The sequence below is a fragment of the Balearica regulorum genome, chromosome 3 (assembly GCF_011004875.1).
Source record: "Balearica regulorum gibbericeps isolate bBalReg1 chromosome 3, bBalReg1.pri, whole genome shotgun sequence".
Lineage (NCBI taxonomy): Eukaryota > Metazoa > Chordata > Aves > Gruiformes > Gruidae > Balearica > Balearica regulorum.
In genome coordinates, this window is record NC_046186.1 from 11,130,094 (window position 1) to 11,145,156 (window position 15,063).

General features: G+C 36.9%; 1 protein-coding gene across 12 annotated transcripts in view; it reads left to right on the top strand.

Annotated features, from left to right (window-relative positions):
- Positions 1-15,063, top strand: part of PUM2 (pumilio RNA binding family member 2) — a 67,478-nt gene that overhangs the window by 31,885 nt on the left and 20,530 nt on the right. For 8 of the 12 annotated variants that reach the window (XM_075750531.1, XM_075750532.1, XM_075750536.1 and 5 more), the window contains exons 6-12: positions 1,242-1,512; positions 1,806-1,899; positions 3,816-3,941; positions 5,117-5,256; positions 6,933-7,071; positions 12,531-12,674; positions 13,698-13,979. In XM_075750531.1, coding sequence (XP_075606646.1) covers positions 1,242-1,512; positions 1,806-1,899; positions 3,816-3,941; positions 5,117-5,256; positions 6,933-7,071; positions 12,531-12,674; positions 13,698-13,979 — 1,196 coding nt within the window. The remainder of the gene's footprint in view (positions 1-1,241; positions 1,513-1,805; positions 1,900-3,815; positions 3,942-5,116; positions 5,257-6,932; positions 7,072-12,530; positions 12,675-13,697; positions 13,980-15,063) is intronic. The other 4 variants (XM_075750527.1, XM_075750530.1, XM_075750533.1 and 1 more) reach the window with 2 other exon arrangements.

Below are 15,063 nucleotides of genomic sequence, written 5' to 3' on the forward strand. Positions count from 1 at the left end.
TTCAGTGAGGAACAGATACTTCAACTTTGGAGCCCTGAAGAGGGAAGAGAACAGGTAGTACCAAGGCTGTATCTCTACCTTAGAATTACCACTTTTACCCTAAATCTAAGCAAATACAGGGTTGAGTATCTGTTTAGGGTATGAATCTGTTGTCGTCTCACTTCATGTGTTTGCCTATAGGTGTTTATAGGTGCACAGAGATTCCCCTGTAGTCCTGTGGGGATGCAGTCAATACAGCCGGTGGAGATGAGAGAACAATTCAGCTTTTCCCCTAAAGTAAACCCCTAGTGACTGGTCAGTTGAGTTGCTGTCTAGACTTTGTCAATGGTATTTGATTTTCATCCCCTCTGATGAAACATAAAACACTAGAACACCTAGAGATGTGTTAACTGTAGCTATCTACATCTCAATTGCCACCAGCCCTTTATGTTTGGAAACTGAACTTTCAGGGGTGTGGGGAAGTAAATGGTTTCCAACTCCGTATCTCTGTTTTACTGTCAACAGAAATCCAACACCTATGTTTTGCTCCATCCTAAAGATTTTCTTCTGCAACAACAGGCTATATTTATTCTTAGGGAAATGGAAATGGAATCAGTGGGATTATATTAGGAACACTTTTTTTTCCCCTGATCAATAATCTGGTGTAGTGTAGTCTCTTAAATGAGTTGTATAGGAAATGAAATGTTTTAGTCAAATGCTAAGTGAGGTAGTTACTAGTCCATTTTACTTAAGGTAAAAAAATGTATTGTTTGCATTTGACATGAGAAAGATACTTGCTATATTGTATGTTTGTCTTTTCCAGTGGAAGTTTTAGTGTCTGTCTCTCTCCCCTTTGGTATGAGATGCAATTAGCCATTACCTTTTTTTTTTAATTTCTCTTCAATATGTTTTCTAATAATTGCTGTCACTTCAAAAAATGCAATAAAGAGCCATCCCAAAAGTTACAGGTGACCACAGTTCACTGCATTTCACTCAAAACAGCCTCAAAGATTAGTTTGTTTTTCTCGCAGTGATTTGAAGAGCCTTATAGTCTTAAAGTTTAAAAGAATTGTCCTTTGAAATTAAATGTGCCCTTTATCTTGCGCCATCAATGCATGCTGGTTAAAATTGTTAAAATCAGTGTATCACTTCCCTTTGTAAAGTCTGAGTTCAGCAAGCCTTTTAAAATAAAAATGCTGTACTCTGTCCGTAGACAGCTTTATTTAAGACTGAAGAATCTATCTTGAATTTCTTCTAAACAGTCGTACCCCTGGAAGTCGACAAGCCTCCCCAACAGAAGTAGCTGAACGTTTGGGCCCCAATCCCAGCACCACAGAAGGATTAGGTCCACTTCCCAATCCTACAGCCCACAAGCCTCTGGTAGAAGAATTTTCAAATCCAGAAAATCAGAATCTAGATGCCATGGAACAAGTTGGTCTTGATTCCCTACAGTTTGACTATCCTGGCAATCAGGTACAAATGGACTCTTCAGGAGCTACTGTAGGACTTTTTGACTACAATTCTCAGCAGCAGGTTAGTACTGGACTTGAAAACTTGCAAATTTGTCCTATAAGTTGTCTTACTCTCTTTGATAATCAGTCATTTAAGCATATAATGCATTTAATCTTGTTTTGTATGTGACTTAGTCAAAGGCAAATAAATGCATATTTAATTTGGAAGAATATTGGTGCATCATTTTCTAGTTTAGCAACTTAGTATGATAGAATTTTAAAATAATTTTGTAAGTAAATCCCAGTATATTATAGCCCTGACCTTTGAAAACTGAAATGCATCTTTTTTTTTTTTTTTTTTTCCCTTTGCAATAGCTATTCCAGAGGACTAATGCTCTGACTGTTCAGCAGTTAACAGCAGCACAGCAGCAGCAATACGCCCTGGCTGCAGCTCAGCAGCCACACATAGGTGAGGTTTTTGTAAAGTACAGCAGGCATCCCTGGCAAAAGTGGGTGTGTTGCTTCAGAATAATCCTTTCAGTTTACCCACAGTGTTCTGATTCAAATAGATAAAGATCGATTGACCCATTTTTTAACAGTTCTCTTGAAAACTGTTCAGAATGACTGCATAAGGCTATCCTTTCCTTAGAGAAAGTTTCCTATTGTGTAATTTTTTGCCTACTTTTAACTGTTGTATACAAAGAATTAATTATTTTTGCTTATGTGGTACAATAGTTGAATTTTGGGAGAAAAAGTAAAAGAGCTTTTCTGCTATAAGTAGTGATAGAAGCACTAACTTTATTTACTAAAATAACAAATACATGTAATTCTGTTATTCTGTTGCGGTTGAGTATTTTTGATAATCCAGTTTAAAACCATTGTATAGTAGGATTTTGTGTTGATTTTTTGTGTTGATGAATTCATTCTTCCTTGTTAAGGGCACCTTTTCAACAGATAGCCCTTTATTTTTGCAGGTACCTTTCGTTGATGGTATTATTCTTTAGCAGGCGTTTTTTCCCATCCCTTTAAAGTAATTCAGTGAGTTAATTAAATGCATAAAGTTCTTAGTGTGGTGGCAACTCAGGAGGCTGTATTTCAGGGATGACAGTTTTATCTTGCCGCTGTGGGGAAGCTGTGCGTTTGGGGTGAGGGAGATTGGAACACGCATTGGAAGCAATTCCTTATTTAAGGAAGGGAGCTCCTCGAATTCTGATGCTGTAGGGCAAGTTTACAGATTCCTGTCCTTCCCACTCTCTACCACTTAAGTGCACACACTAAGTGTGTGCACTTATATCCTTCCTCTGCAAGGAGAAAAGAGTTCTGGATCAGAAGAGCAGGCTGAAATAGGAAGCAGCATTTACGAAGATACATGTCTATGTTCTCCTGCAATATAGTGACAGTTGAGTTTTCCCAGCGGCTTGTTTAGATTGTGAGGTCTGTTCAGACGGGGATCAGCAGCCTATAGCTGGGGTTTAACAGTGGCAGCTCTTTAGTGTTATGTAGCTGACTACTACAGTCTTAGAGCTGGGAACATGTCAGATTGAGATGTTTGTGGGTCCACAATCCTGTCTTCTGCCTGTCTTTGACTTCTAAACTGCAGACAAACCCCTACTTTGTATAAAGTGTAGACTGAGGAGTCAGCTGTATCTTGTCTATTTGAAATGCAGCCTCCTCTCATATGCATATTAATAGAAATTTAGCAAGAAGCCTCCTATTTGGAAGGAGGAGCATAGCTTTATGCCATGCTTGCTGGACTAGTTGCTGCCTCAGTGTTGGAAAAAGTTCGTGAACCTGACTGACAGGGGAAACTCTGGGTAGTGATGTTTTATTTGATGAGTTTCTTCTATTGTTTCCTTCCATTATAATCCTTATATCAAATTTAGATTCTTGAAAGTAAGATTAGCATCTCATAACTGGCTGTTTAAAAGCCAAGTAGCTAATTTAAACTATCAGGTTTTTTCCTATTGTCAGTGAAAAGAGATTTGTATCTCTATCAGGTGATGCATTCTATCTGGCTGCTTCACTTAAGACACTGGATGATTTATCTGATACAGATTTACTTCTAAGACTAGTGTAACTTTTAGATAGTTATAAGTTGGGCAAGGTAAATTCCACTTTGAGTAATCCCTTGTAAAGGTGGGTGGATACATATGAGATTGATTTCCTTGGAGTCTGTAGATCCAGCAAAACAAAGCTGTTAGGCCTTGGGATTAATAAAAAAGGGGTGGTAAGAAGACATAGAAGTGTTGAATTCTGTAATGGTGTGCCTGCTCTTAGAAACTTCCAAAGTACAAGCAGTTCTGATTTTAACAGATATGCTTTGTGATTTGATTGGTTTGAATATGATGATGCTTAGCTATAATTAAACTCTGTTTATTACTGTAGCAGGCGTATTCTCAGCAGGCTTGGCTCCAGCTGCTTTTGTGCCAAACCCATACATTATCAGTGCTGCTCCTCCAGGTACTGACCCATACACTGCAGCTGGATTAGCTGCAGCAGCTACCCTAGCAGGTAACTGAACACTTTCTAGTGTCTATCTTGATAATTTTATGGAATGAAATGAGACAAAAAAAAGCTGAATTCCATCCTGTTTATTCTCTGTAAAAGTACTTTGAGGAAGGAGGGACTTGTAGGAAAATTAATATTTCAGTTTTGAAAATTTTCACTGAAATGTAAAGGGGTTCAGTTTGTTATATGGATTCTGATTATTTCTTTCCACTGGACTTCTGTATGCAACAATCAGGCTTCTTTTTTTTTTTCTAAAAATGTTGGTCCGTAATAAGGTTTCATCTCATATTAGCAGTATATATTATTTTCAAAACACGAGACAGCTAGCCTTTCCTTGTATGTTTTTACTTGCTGCATTAATTTTCTAATTCCAGGTTTTCTCATACCCAGTGGGCATGAGAATAAAGATGGTCTCCAACGTGCTAAAAGGCCCAGACATCAGATAGACCCCAAGCCCAGGAAAATCTCTCAAAAAGTTAATAGATATCACAGCACTACTGAGTATTTAAGTCCCAGACCTGAGCATAACATTTTGAAAAAAACCCCCTGTATCTCCAGTTAGTGGTTTCACAAGAAATGCAGTAGAAAGAACTAAAATGTATGTGTATACATAACGCATTATTTGTACAATGCAATGATATAGAGAACTCGTTATTCTACAGGGTCTTTAATAATAGACTGGAAGAGGTAAGTGTGCCCACTCTGAAGAGTGTGATGTAGTAGGCAGGGGAGGCAGAGGTGATAGTTATGTTTATAAGCAAAGGAAATTTACAGGAAGGAGGAATAATAGGTGATCAAAGTCTCAGAATATTACTATCAGGAGGATGAATTTGGTTCACTCTGTGATGCTCTGAAATGATCTTTTTTCCAATTGTGGAAACTGATTTTGAGTGTTCTTTGGTATACAAGCTTGGATTAAGTTGTTTGGGTTTTTTGTCACCTGAGTCTCACAAGGATATTTTATTTATTTCACAGAGAAGGTATGTTTTGATATGAATCCTTTAAATTAACCCATTGTGTTCATGTGTCATTTTGGCTAATATGGGAATTTGTTTCTTTTTAATACTGATTTCGGTTTTGACATTTAGAAGATAGATCAGTGAGGGATGCTACATACAAACAATATAAACAATTACTTTAGCTGCAATAAGTGGAATAATCATGTTTTCTGGTTTTAGGTCCTGCTGTGGTTCCGCCTCAGTATTATGGTGTTCCATGGGGGGTGTATCCAGCCAATTTATTTCAGCAGCAAGCTGCAGCAGCAAATACCACAGCAAATCAGCAAGCAGCTTCACAGGCACAACAGGGACAGCAACCGGTATGTTCTCCATACAAAGGAGATGTGTATTTAATACCTTACCTTAACCTTTTCAGTATATCAGGATCAGCTTCTAGAAAATTGCACGTAATTCAGATGTTGTGTTGTATCAAATAATAATTGAATATTAGATTCTCAATTTCCTTACGTTACTGATTATCATTGTCTTAAATTCACTTACTGCATACTAAATATTCAGCTTATTTTGCGGTCCAAATTTTTAAAATAAAACCCATTAAAAATAATTCCTTTAATCTAGGTTACTGTACTGTTATGTTTATGTCTAGGTAATGCTGCATGTACAGTTCTTAATAATGTAAAGTTAAAAACTCATCTGGAAAGCTAACATGGGAATAAAAAGAGATGGTTTAGTAATTTTACTAGGATATTTTTCTTTTAAGCTTGGGGAAAAATTGATCTGCATTTTTATTAATTAGCTGGAAAATGGCATGTTACACATTTTTCTTTGTCTCTTTAAAAAGTAGGGAAATAAAGGTGGTGTTTTGTGACAGAATAATTGTATTACAGCATCACCATATGTCATATGTTATTTTTGCCTTTGTAAATCATTGTGAGCAATTGTTACAAGAACTTATTGAGATTTCCATTTCTTTAGGTAACTTTAAAAAAAAGTTAATTTTCTATTGTTACTCCGGATGCATTTTAAAAAACATTATATGATCTTTCGGTATAAACAAATGGCCTTTTTCCATAAAAGAAAAACATAAATCTTACAATGATCTTGAACGAATGTGTGTGTGTGTGTATATATATAATTTTTTTTTACTAGCCATGCTTATAAATTTGAGAAGTGACTTCAAGTTACCATAAAGTTCCAGAGTAGCTTCATCACTGTTTCAACATCCAAGTGGATCTTTCCTCATACTGATGGTTGCTATCAGTGAACTGCTTTGATAAGTGAATGTATATCATCTCTCCAGTGGTTTTTTTTGCTGTCTCTGTGAAATTAATATTTAATTTATGCAAATCACATACAAGATATTTTGTGGCGATATATTGTAAATTGTATTTCCCTCTTATTTTGGACCTGGAAAAGATTATTTTAACCAAGAAGAATAGAGTAGTTGCAAGAATTTAGATTGCTTTTCAATCAGATTGCCAGAGAGATGCTGCCAGAACATAATAAAATACGCCTGTGTTGCGTGCTGATGGAGTGTTATGTGAATTCTTAAAACTTAGTGGGTGCATTTTTTTATGGCACTGTTGGCAGTGTAGTGTTAATTATTTAGACAAGTTACTACAAGCTCTGAAGTATTCAGAGTTATATCATTCAATTGCCTGAAAATAGTGTAAATAAATGCATTTATTAGGGAAGGACAGATATTCAGTTAATAAATAATGCAGATCATAAATGTATCACTTTTACAGATTTTCTTCCTTACTTTATACTCATTACCATTGATGGACCATACACGAGTTCTACTGTCCAGTGCAGGGCAGATCTTTTATTGTCACATTTGTCAGCAAAAGAGTTTATGCCTTTTGTTCTTTGTACATATATATCCTTGAAACCAATACGGTGGAGTATTCCCAAAATGAAATTTAGAGCTAAGTGACATCAAATATGCAAAGCAACTGTTCTAGACCTTTCTTAGCATGTAACGGCCTTACTTTATTACCTTTCAAAGAACAAGTTTCATATTGGTCTTTTCCAGGTTCTGCGTGCTGGAGCAACTCAGCGCCCACTTACTCCCAATCAGGGTCAGCAAGGGCAGCAGGCAGAGTCACTTGCAGCAGCTGCAGCAGCAAATCCAGCTTTGGCTTTTGGTCAGGGTCTTGCTACAGGCATGCCAGGTATGTATGTTACCAGTGGATTAAGAGAATCACTGAAAGTTAAAATATTGGTGTTAGTAGATCTTCACAAAAGCCTCAAAGGATTAGCTATACTTTTTGCCTGTGTTTTGGGGTGGGAGGTGTTTTTGTTTGTAGTTATTTATTAGTTCTTGCTTTGGACATGGATCTCTAAGACTGCAGGGTGGTCCATGCCTTGTAAAAAGCCTGTGTCATTTAGTTTGAGTCGGATCATTGTCTGAGACCTTGACCCAGCCTAAATTTGTGACTACGTTATAGGAAGACATAAAAATAACATTATTTTCAAAAAGAAGTTATCTTAAATAATTCAAGGGTAGTTCTTAAAACCCACAAAAAGGCCCCCTCTCCAAACGGGTGATTGTAAATAATACTGAGTGGTCAAATACATAAACTCGGTAATGCAGGAGCCTCTCCTGTGAAGATTGAAGACTTTTTTCCTCCCCCACAAGCCCCAAGAGATTTTCTGTGAGGGCAGGAACCTTTTTGTTGAGTTTCCATTGTAGGTTGCTTCTTTTAGGTTTCCATTGTAGGTTGCTTGCCATCTGCTGCATGCCTGGATGGCCAGAGAAAAACTTTATTCATGTGAATGTATTTCAGGCTGTTCTATAATAGGAATTGTGTGCAACTGGCTTTCAACCTTACTGGTCACGCTTTTACAAGGAATGAGGCTCCTAATATGAACAAAAAGGACATTTATTTTCTCAGTCATCATAAGCTGGTTTTGTGGTGAGTCATAGGGAGCACTAGTGATTCCTCTTTTTAGGTGAAGATGACGACTATAGGATGATGAAATGAAGATACGCCATTTTAGATAGGAATCATGATACTGGTTTAGATGTATGTATTTGAGCTACATATTTAATGCTCCTTTTTATAGCTGGTGAAGAGAAATAGGAACTTTTAGTCTTGATTCATCCGACTGTTTTAGTTACCTGATTTAGGATAAAGTGGGTTTTGCTCCAGAGGCACCTCTTTCTATTCACCTTAATATAAAGTTGAGTCAAGATCATTAAATGACATCTAGATAACAAAATAAGATTAAGCAAATCCCAGGTAGTAATCACTGAACAACATGTATAATGTAATAAACAAGCAGAAAATGCGTGGAATTCTTGTTTCAATGGACTTAGGTGTTTTACCAGAAACTGTAGGTCCAAAATGAGTTTCAAGCTTTTGAATATTCTTTACAGAGAGAATATTTGCATTTTGGTTTCACTGCAAGCTAATAAATGAGAGTATTATTTAGCTTGTCCATACTGCTGTCTTTTAATTGTTTCAGCTGCTTTCCTCTTGTACAGCCTTCATGTTAGATGAAATTAATGAGCTGTCCCAACTATGGGATACTGATATTTCAAGTATTTCTGTGTTAATTACTTAGGGAGGTGTATTCATGTGGCACTTAAGGTGCATATCTCATCCTAAGAGCAAAGAGAAAGTGTATGAAATACTTAAGTCTCTCTTCAGAAAAATTCAGGTTCTTTTTTAAAACCATCAAAAGTGAAGTACATTTTGCATTGGAGTTGTGTACTTAGTTTTTAAATTCTTCCAACCCTAATTTAGCAAGTCTTTCAATAACAAGGATTCTTAAATATTTGAACAAATCTGTGAGACAAAGTCAGAGGGTACTCCCAATTTCATCATAATATGACGAGTATACATTCTTCTACGAATAAACCCAATCCTTATCACAGACAAGGCTGGACTTGGCTTAGTCATCCAAATTCAGGAATCTGCATGTGACCTCATTTGTCTGAGGAGCCATTGCGCTCAGTGAAGATATCCCAAATGCAGTTGCTCCACAGAGGCTGCAGAGCTGCTCAGCTTACCCTAAAATGGGTGTCAAGCAGCTGAATCTCTCCTGAGGCTTTGTGGCTGCTTTGGCTGCATCAGGTTCAACTTAGTTTTATTGAATTCATGGAAGTGAAGCTGGTGGCGCTGACTGTAATAGTGCATCAGGTGGACACATATATTGAGTTGTCTGAAAAACGTGTATAAAACATGAAAATGAACAATTTCTGTCTATTGGCATTCCTTTTTTTATTACCTAGAGGAATTTAAAGCGTGACATTGCAGTGGGTTGTGCATTCTGTGCCTCCAGGTAGTATGAAGTAGAAGTCAAATTTAACTGTGGAAGGCAAATGGAGAGTTGCAATATTGGCAAACTTATGACAGTTATAGAAGGTATAAATCATTTACTGGTAGGATAGTAAGTTCTGAATTTGATTTGTGAGAGGACAAGTGCAGAGATGAGGCTGTGCATATCTTTGTCAGAACAAACATGGTGGTAGGGCTTTAGGTTTTGGTGAGCCTGGGAGACTGAAGTAAAGACTGCAGCATTTAAGGAAAGATGGAAGATTAAGAGCTGAATAAAAGTTCAAATCTGTATGCAGAGGAAAATAATTGGATCTTGGGAACGTCAAGAAGGGAGAAGCTGTACATTTCCTACATAGGGAGAGAGGACTCTACAGTGACTTGCAGGTTATGCTCCTGGGTGGAGAGAGAGAGAGAGGTGTCAGGGTAGTGTTAAAAGGGGCAGATAATTGAGTTGGCAGTAAGAAGTGTCACATCTGTTACATTGAATAGAGAGAGGTGTCAAACTCTGACATAGGTTTGGGTGTCATCAGTGAGGGAAGTTGCATAGAGGGAAGGGAGTAGGAGATCTGGGCAGAGCTTTGTGGTATTACATACAAAAATGTGAGAAGAGAGTGTGAAGTATCCATTGAAAGACACTGAAGAAGTTACTGGATGGATAAGAGCAACACTAAGGATGGGCTGCACGAGCCAAGAGAACAGATTTCCTCTCATTCTTGAAGAACATTTAAGGTTTGTGTGAAAAGAATCCAGAAAGTTCTCAGTCTGTGGTTTTGGAGACATTTAGAAATCATTTCAGCAAAGCACAGTACTGGTAAACCAGATTGTTTACTTTCATGTTCCCTGCTGATCTGGAAACAGTAAGTGTAGATAGAGCAGTTGAATTCTATAATAAAAAGTGTGATTAGAAACTGATTAGGAAGCAAAGAGTATGCTTTAGTTTTTTGGTTGCAGTGGGAGACCACAGTAAGCTTGAATGTAAAGACACTGAAATGAGCTTTGATAGTTGTTAATTTGGAGGGAAAATTGTACAGCAGTTGATGGAGAGGTAATACAAAAATGGAACAGGAGGAGAGAGGGAATTAGAGAGGAGATCATCTGGCAAGTCACCATCTTATGTTTGGTAAGAGGGAAGCCTTTTTGGGTTGTGTGCCATCCCCCCCAGGTATTTTGCATTGGAAAATAGGCTTGTTTACATTGTGGGCCTGAGGTCATATAAACTGCTTTGTGTTAGTTTCAGGTGAGCACAAGGGTGTAAATATATGATCAGTCCTTTTTTATATAGCTATAACATTATCCATAGGTTTGAACATTTGAAAAAAGTAGGTGGACAGAGTATAAATACTGGTAAGTAAGTATTAGCCAATTCTGGGTTCTGAAAAAGTGTTACATGATACAGCAGTAACAAATGGCAGGACCGACATGGTATCAATTGAATGTGCTATGAGTAAAAGTAGAAACAATTTAGGTACTAGTAATTTGCTAATGTATGCAGGAGCATATGTGGTATTAGAGCTTTCCTGCTGTGCCACTAATCTAACATTTTATGCTGTGTTCTCTACAGAACTAAGTAAAACAGACAGCAGTCACTCTCACCTTTCCCTACCTTGGGAGTGTAGCAGTCTTTCTTAGTGGCGAAGGCGGTAGAGTAGCACAGCACAGTTTTGTAGGTGGAAGAGGCAGCGGCACCTACAGTGAAGGTTTCCTAACCAATTCATTTGTAAGAACCTGCTTTGGTTGTTTTTACCTAGCCAAGCTTTCAGACAAACTCGGTGGAGGACAACTGTCTTCCTGTGCTGTTGGTGGGAAAGAGAATGTAGATGTACCTGGAATGCAAAACAAGTAGTGAGCAGTGAGAACAAACAGGTTTGGAATGATAGGAATGACAAGTTTTCATAACCATATAGTGCATTCATCTCCAGAACTGTGAATTGGACATAAAGATGTAGATTTTCATCACTCCTCTCCTGTTCAGTTACTGAGTCTTCTTCATATCTTCAGATTTTCTTAAGCGTGAGAGAATTTGGACCCCTGTCTCCAGCTTCCCTGCAGAGAACCATAACCACCCAGCCCAGTAGGCAGATGGTGTTTCCAGCTGTGTTTTTGGAGCAAAGCATCTAGGCAGAAGAGATTATGCAGATGTTTTAGAAATAAAGGAGGAGAAAATATAACTTGGGAACATGGTGATTGAGGTACTCACCTGGAATTAAAAGGCCCAGGTCTCTATGTTCAGGTCCATATGTATTTCAGAGAGAACTCTGCTAAACCTGGCTCTGAACATAGATGGAAACTGAAATAGTATGCAAAATCTTGGTTCTTACACCTACAAAAAAAGATGTGTGATTTTTGCGTTCTTGACTTTTTTCTTAATAGCATTAGTATATATTTGAACATGGGAGGAATATTGAAATTCTCTTGGGTTTTTGTTGTATTGCTTTATAAGAATAGTCAACCTAAAAATTAGATGGTGTTTTCTTTCCATTGTGAGCACCCTTTCTTAGATTATCCTAGCTCTTGCCTTCCATTTTATAGGGATTCTTATTCCAGTTCTTCTACTTCATTATAAGGTGTCAGAGCTTTAAAATTAATTATCTTGCTCTTGTCCTAAATAAAGGGGTTTTGGTTTGCTTTTTTTGTCTCTCTTGCTTTCTTTCATTCATATCTTGTATCCTGTTTTCCTTCCTACTACTTGCTTTTCTCCTTTTTCAATTCCTCCTCCTCTTTCTCCTCCAGTTCCAACTCTTAACTGTCAACTGAATGAAATTATACTTGGATTACAGTCTCTTTTTGTGTGAAACCGACTGGTCCAAGGTATTCCTGCACCTAGAGCTTTCCTTTCCTAATGTGTTTTTGTAGATAGACTTTTAAGTGTGGCTAGGTAATGTATGGAATTGCCAAACCTGCATTTAGTTCAGCCCTTTAATCGTACAGATTTCAATACCTTTTACATGTACAAAAGAGTACAAGAGAAATGTAGAATACTTTAAATTGCTAAAAAAAGTTGATCTGATAATCATCCAAATATGGCCAGTTGTGTTGTTCCTGTACCTTTTCACTATGGCATTAGAAACTTTTTTAACCTTGAAAACAAAACTCAACCTTAGGCTACTAAATCTAGCTGTTATTCGAGTTTTAAAAAATTAGGTAGTGCATTCCTAAATAAGATTTTGTCACCATTTTACGGTGTTCACTGTTTTTTCTTTTGATGTCCAGTTAACGTTCTAAGGCAATATGATAGAAATGCTGTTTTCCCCTCTTGTAGTTTGTTGTCAGAATATTTCAAGGAGAGAAGAAATGCTGACTATATGAGACTATGTGTACTACTAATTCTTGTAATCTATCTTGTGTAGGCTATCAAGTACTAGCTCCCACAGCCTATTACGATCAGACTGGTGCCTTAGTAGTAGGCCCTGGAGCGAGAACTGGCCTCGGAGCACCAGTCAGATTGGTAGCCTCAACTCCTGTTATAATCAGTTCTGCAGCAGCACAAGCAGGTAAGTATTTGATCCTGCATGGAGGCTTCTTCCACTTTTGTACTGAATCTTAACAGTCATGTTGGTTGATTAGTATTTGGTTCATGTGTTTTGTATGCAGTTGTGAAGGATATACCATCCATGCTCTTATTCTTACTCTGTTCCCTCCCTTTCTCTGAGAGACATTGCTGTTTCTCAGAGAGATGTAGTTTTCCTTTTTTAATTCAAATTTACAGTCCTCTCCCCATACATATACAGGCATGTTTCTGCAAATGTTGTTGCTTGTCAGATACGAACATTTCCCCCTTTCCTCTCCCTATGCATATGACATGCACTTCTCATCAATCCCCTAAATGGTGTCCTCTAGGAAGCATCATTTCATTGCTTCGGCCTGGCAGAAGATGATGGAGTGCTCTGGGGCCCTACTGTGCTTTTCTGCTGAAAAGTGTGGCAGGGAAAAAAACTATAGAATGGGCAGCAGAAGAGGAGAATTAGTTATATCAAAAGTCTCTAGTTTTCTTTTTCTCTTTTTATCAATGGTAGGGTCTGGTACTACTTTACTGAACCATTGTATGTATTGCATTTGTTAAATTAAAATCCAAAATACTAACACCAGATTAATTAAATTAATCTGCTCAGAAAATTAGATTTTAAATTAACCTATAAGCTTCTTTCTATATGCAGAACTTGATTCTGACATTAGTAGCTGAAGATGTCTTTGAATGACTCTTAGCTACAGCTCTGCTATTGCAACTTTGGATATAAAGTTCAGTAAACGGTAATGTCTTATATGTTTACACTGAAAATTCCCTCAATTACATTAACAATTCTACAGCCTTGATTAGCCTACAAACACATGCTGTCTTCATTTTTTTCCTCGAGTAATTAAGACTGTCTAATACTATAGTCTCTTTTAGTCCTATAATATGTGAATTTCTGCTTGCTTAAGAGGGCTTCAAGAAAATATAATTTAGATCTGAATAGTCCATTTTCAGTCAGCAATGTTTGAGAGAGTAATTATGATTGAAAACATGTGTTTTACAGCTGCAGCTGCTTCAGCTGGAGGAACAGCAAACAATCTCGCGGGAGCCACGAACGGTCTATTTCGGCCACTTGGTGCCCAGCCACAACAACAGCAACAGCAAACAAATAGTAGCCTACAATCCAATTCATTTTATGGCAGTAACTCTTTGACCAATAACTCCCAGAGCAGTTCCCTTTTTTCACATGGTCCTGGTCAACCAGGAAGCACATCTCTTGGCTTTGGAAGTAGCAGCTCTTTAGGAGCAGCTATCGGCTCTGCACTTGGTGGATTTGGCTCATCAGGTAGGTTATTAATATAGTGAGGAAATTCTGTGAGACTTCTGTGTTAAGCAAAAAAAAAAAAAAAATGTATCTGTATCCAGACATATTATATACACATACATTTCTAAAAAGTATGCAAAAATAGGTTATTCAAGTTTAAAACAAATTATAGGGGAAGAAAATCGGGGGTTTAAATTCACTTGGGCTCTGTATACAAGATGCATTTTTGAAGAATATCCTGTAATCATAGATATCTCCAAAATACTTTTCCATATTGAGCACTGTACTCTGCCCCAGAAGTTTGTTGTTGTTTTTAGTAAGCTTTTTTTATTTTCAAGGGAGTCTTCATTCTGTGTTTAAAATAACAATAATTTATGATGTTTGAGATGCATTCTTTTGTTGTAATTTTCATGTCAGGAAAATACCTAATTTTTTAAAAAATGAAATAGCATATGACTTTCTAAAGTTGATCTAATACCGAAGTGTTTGTTTCCATAACATTTTTATAGAATTTATAAAATGGAAAGACTTAATACCCAATAATAGCCCTTGTTAACACCAGTAGGTTTAATCTTAGATACAGCTAAGCCTCTAGTTAGTTCTGTGCAAGTTTGGGGCCTTAAATTATTTCAGCAGATGCTCCTAAATATTATCAACCTGTTTGTATCAAATAAATAAAAACAGTTGCCATCATGTTTCTGCTCTATAGCAGAAACTTCTTATTCACACAGTTTTTAAACATGCAAGGTAGGTTTTCTTATATTTCAGATTCAGTATTAGCAAGGCAAGTTAAATATCTTTTCTAAATAATATTTCCTTCAGCTATTAATCTAACTTACAGCACTGAATTGCTTATTTTAATGAAATCAGTGGAGCATGTTTATAATCTTACATGTCTTGCAGATCCATAGAAATTGGGGAAAATTTATGTACTCTAACAGTATTCTTTTCAAAATTAAATGCCCCGAGGAAAATTATTTTTTTAAAAAAATTAAATATTGAAAGAAATGTAAAAAGTGAAGATTATTACAAGATAGCTTAATATATGGAAAAACAGAAGGAAAAACATGCCCTTCAGTGTTAAAACGTAATACCTATTATTTGG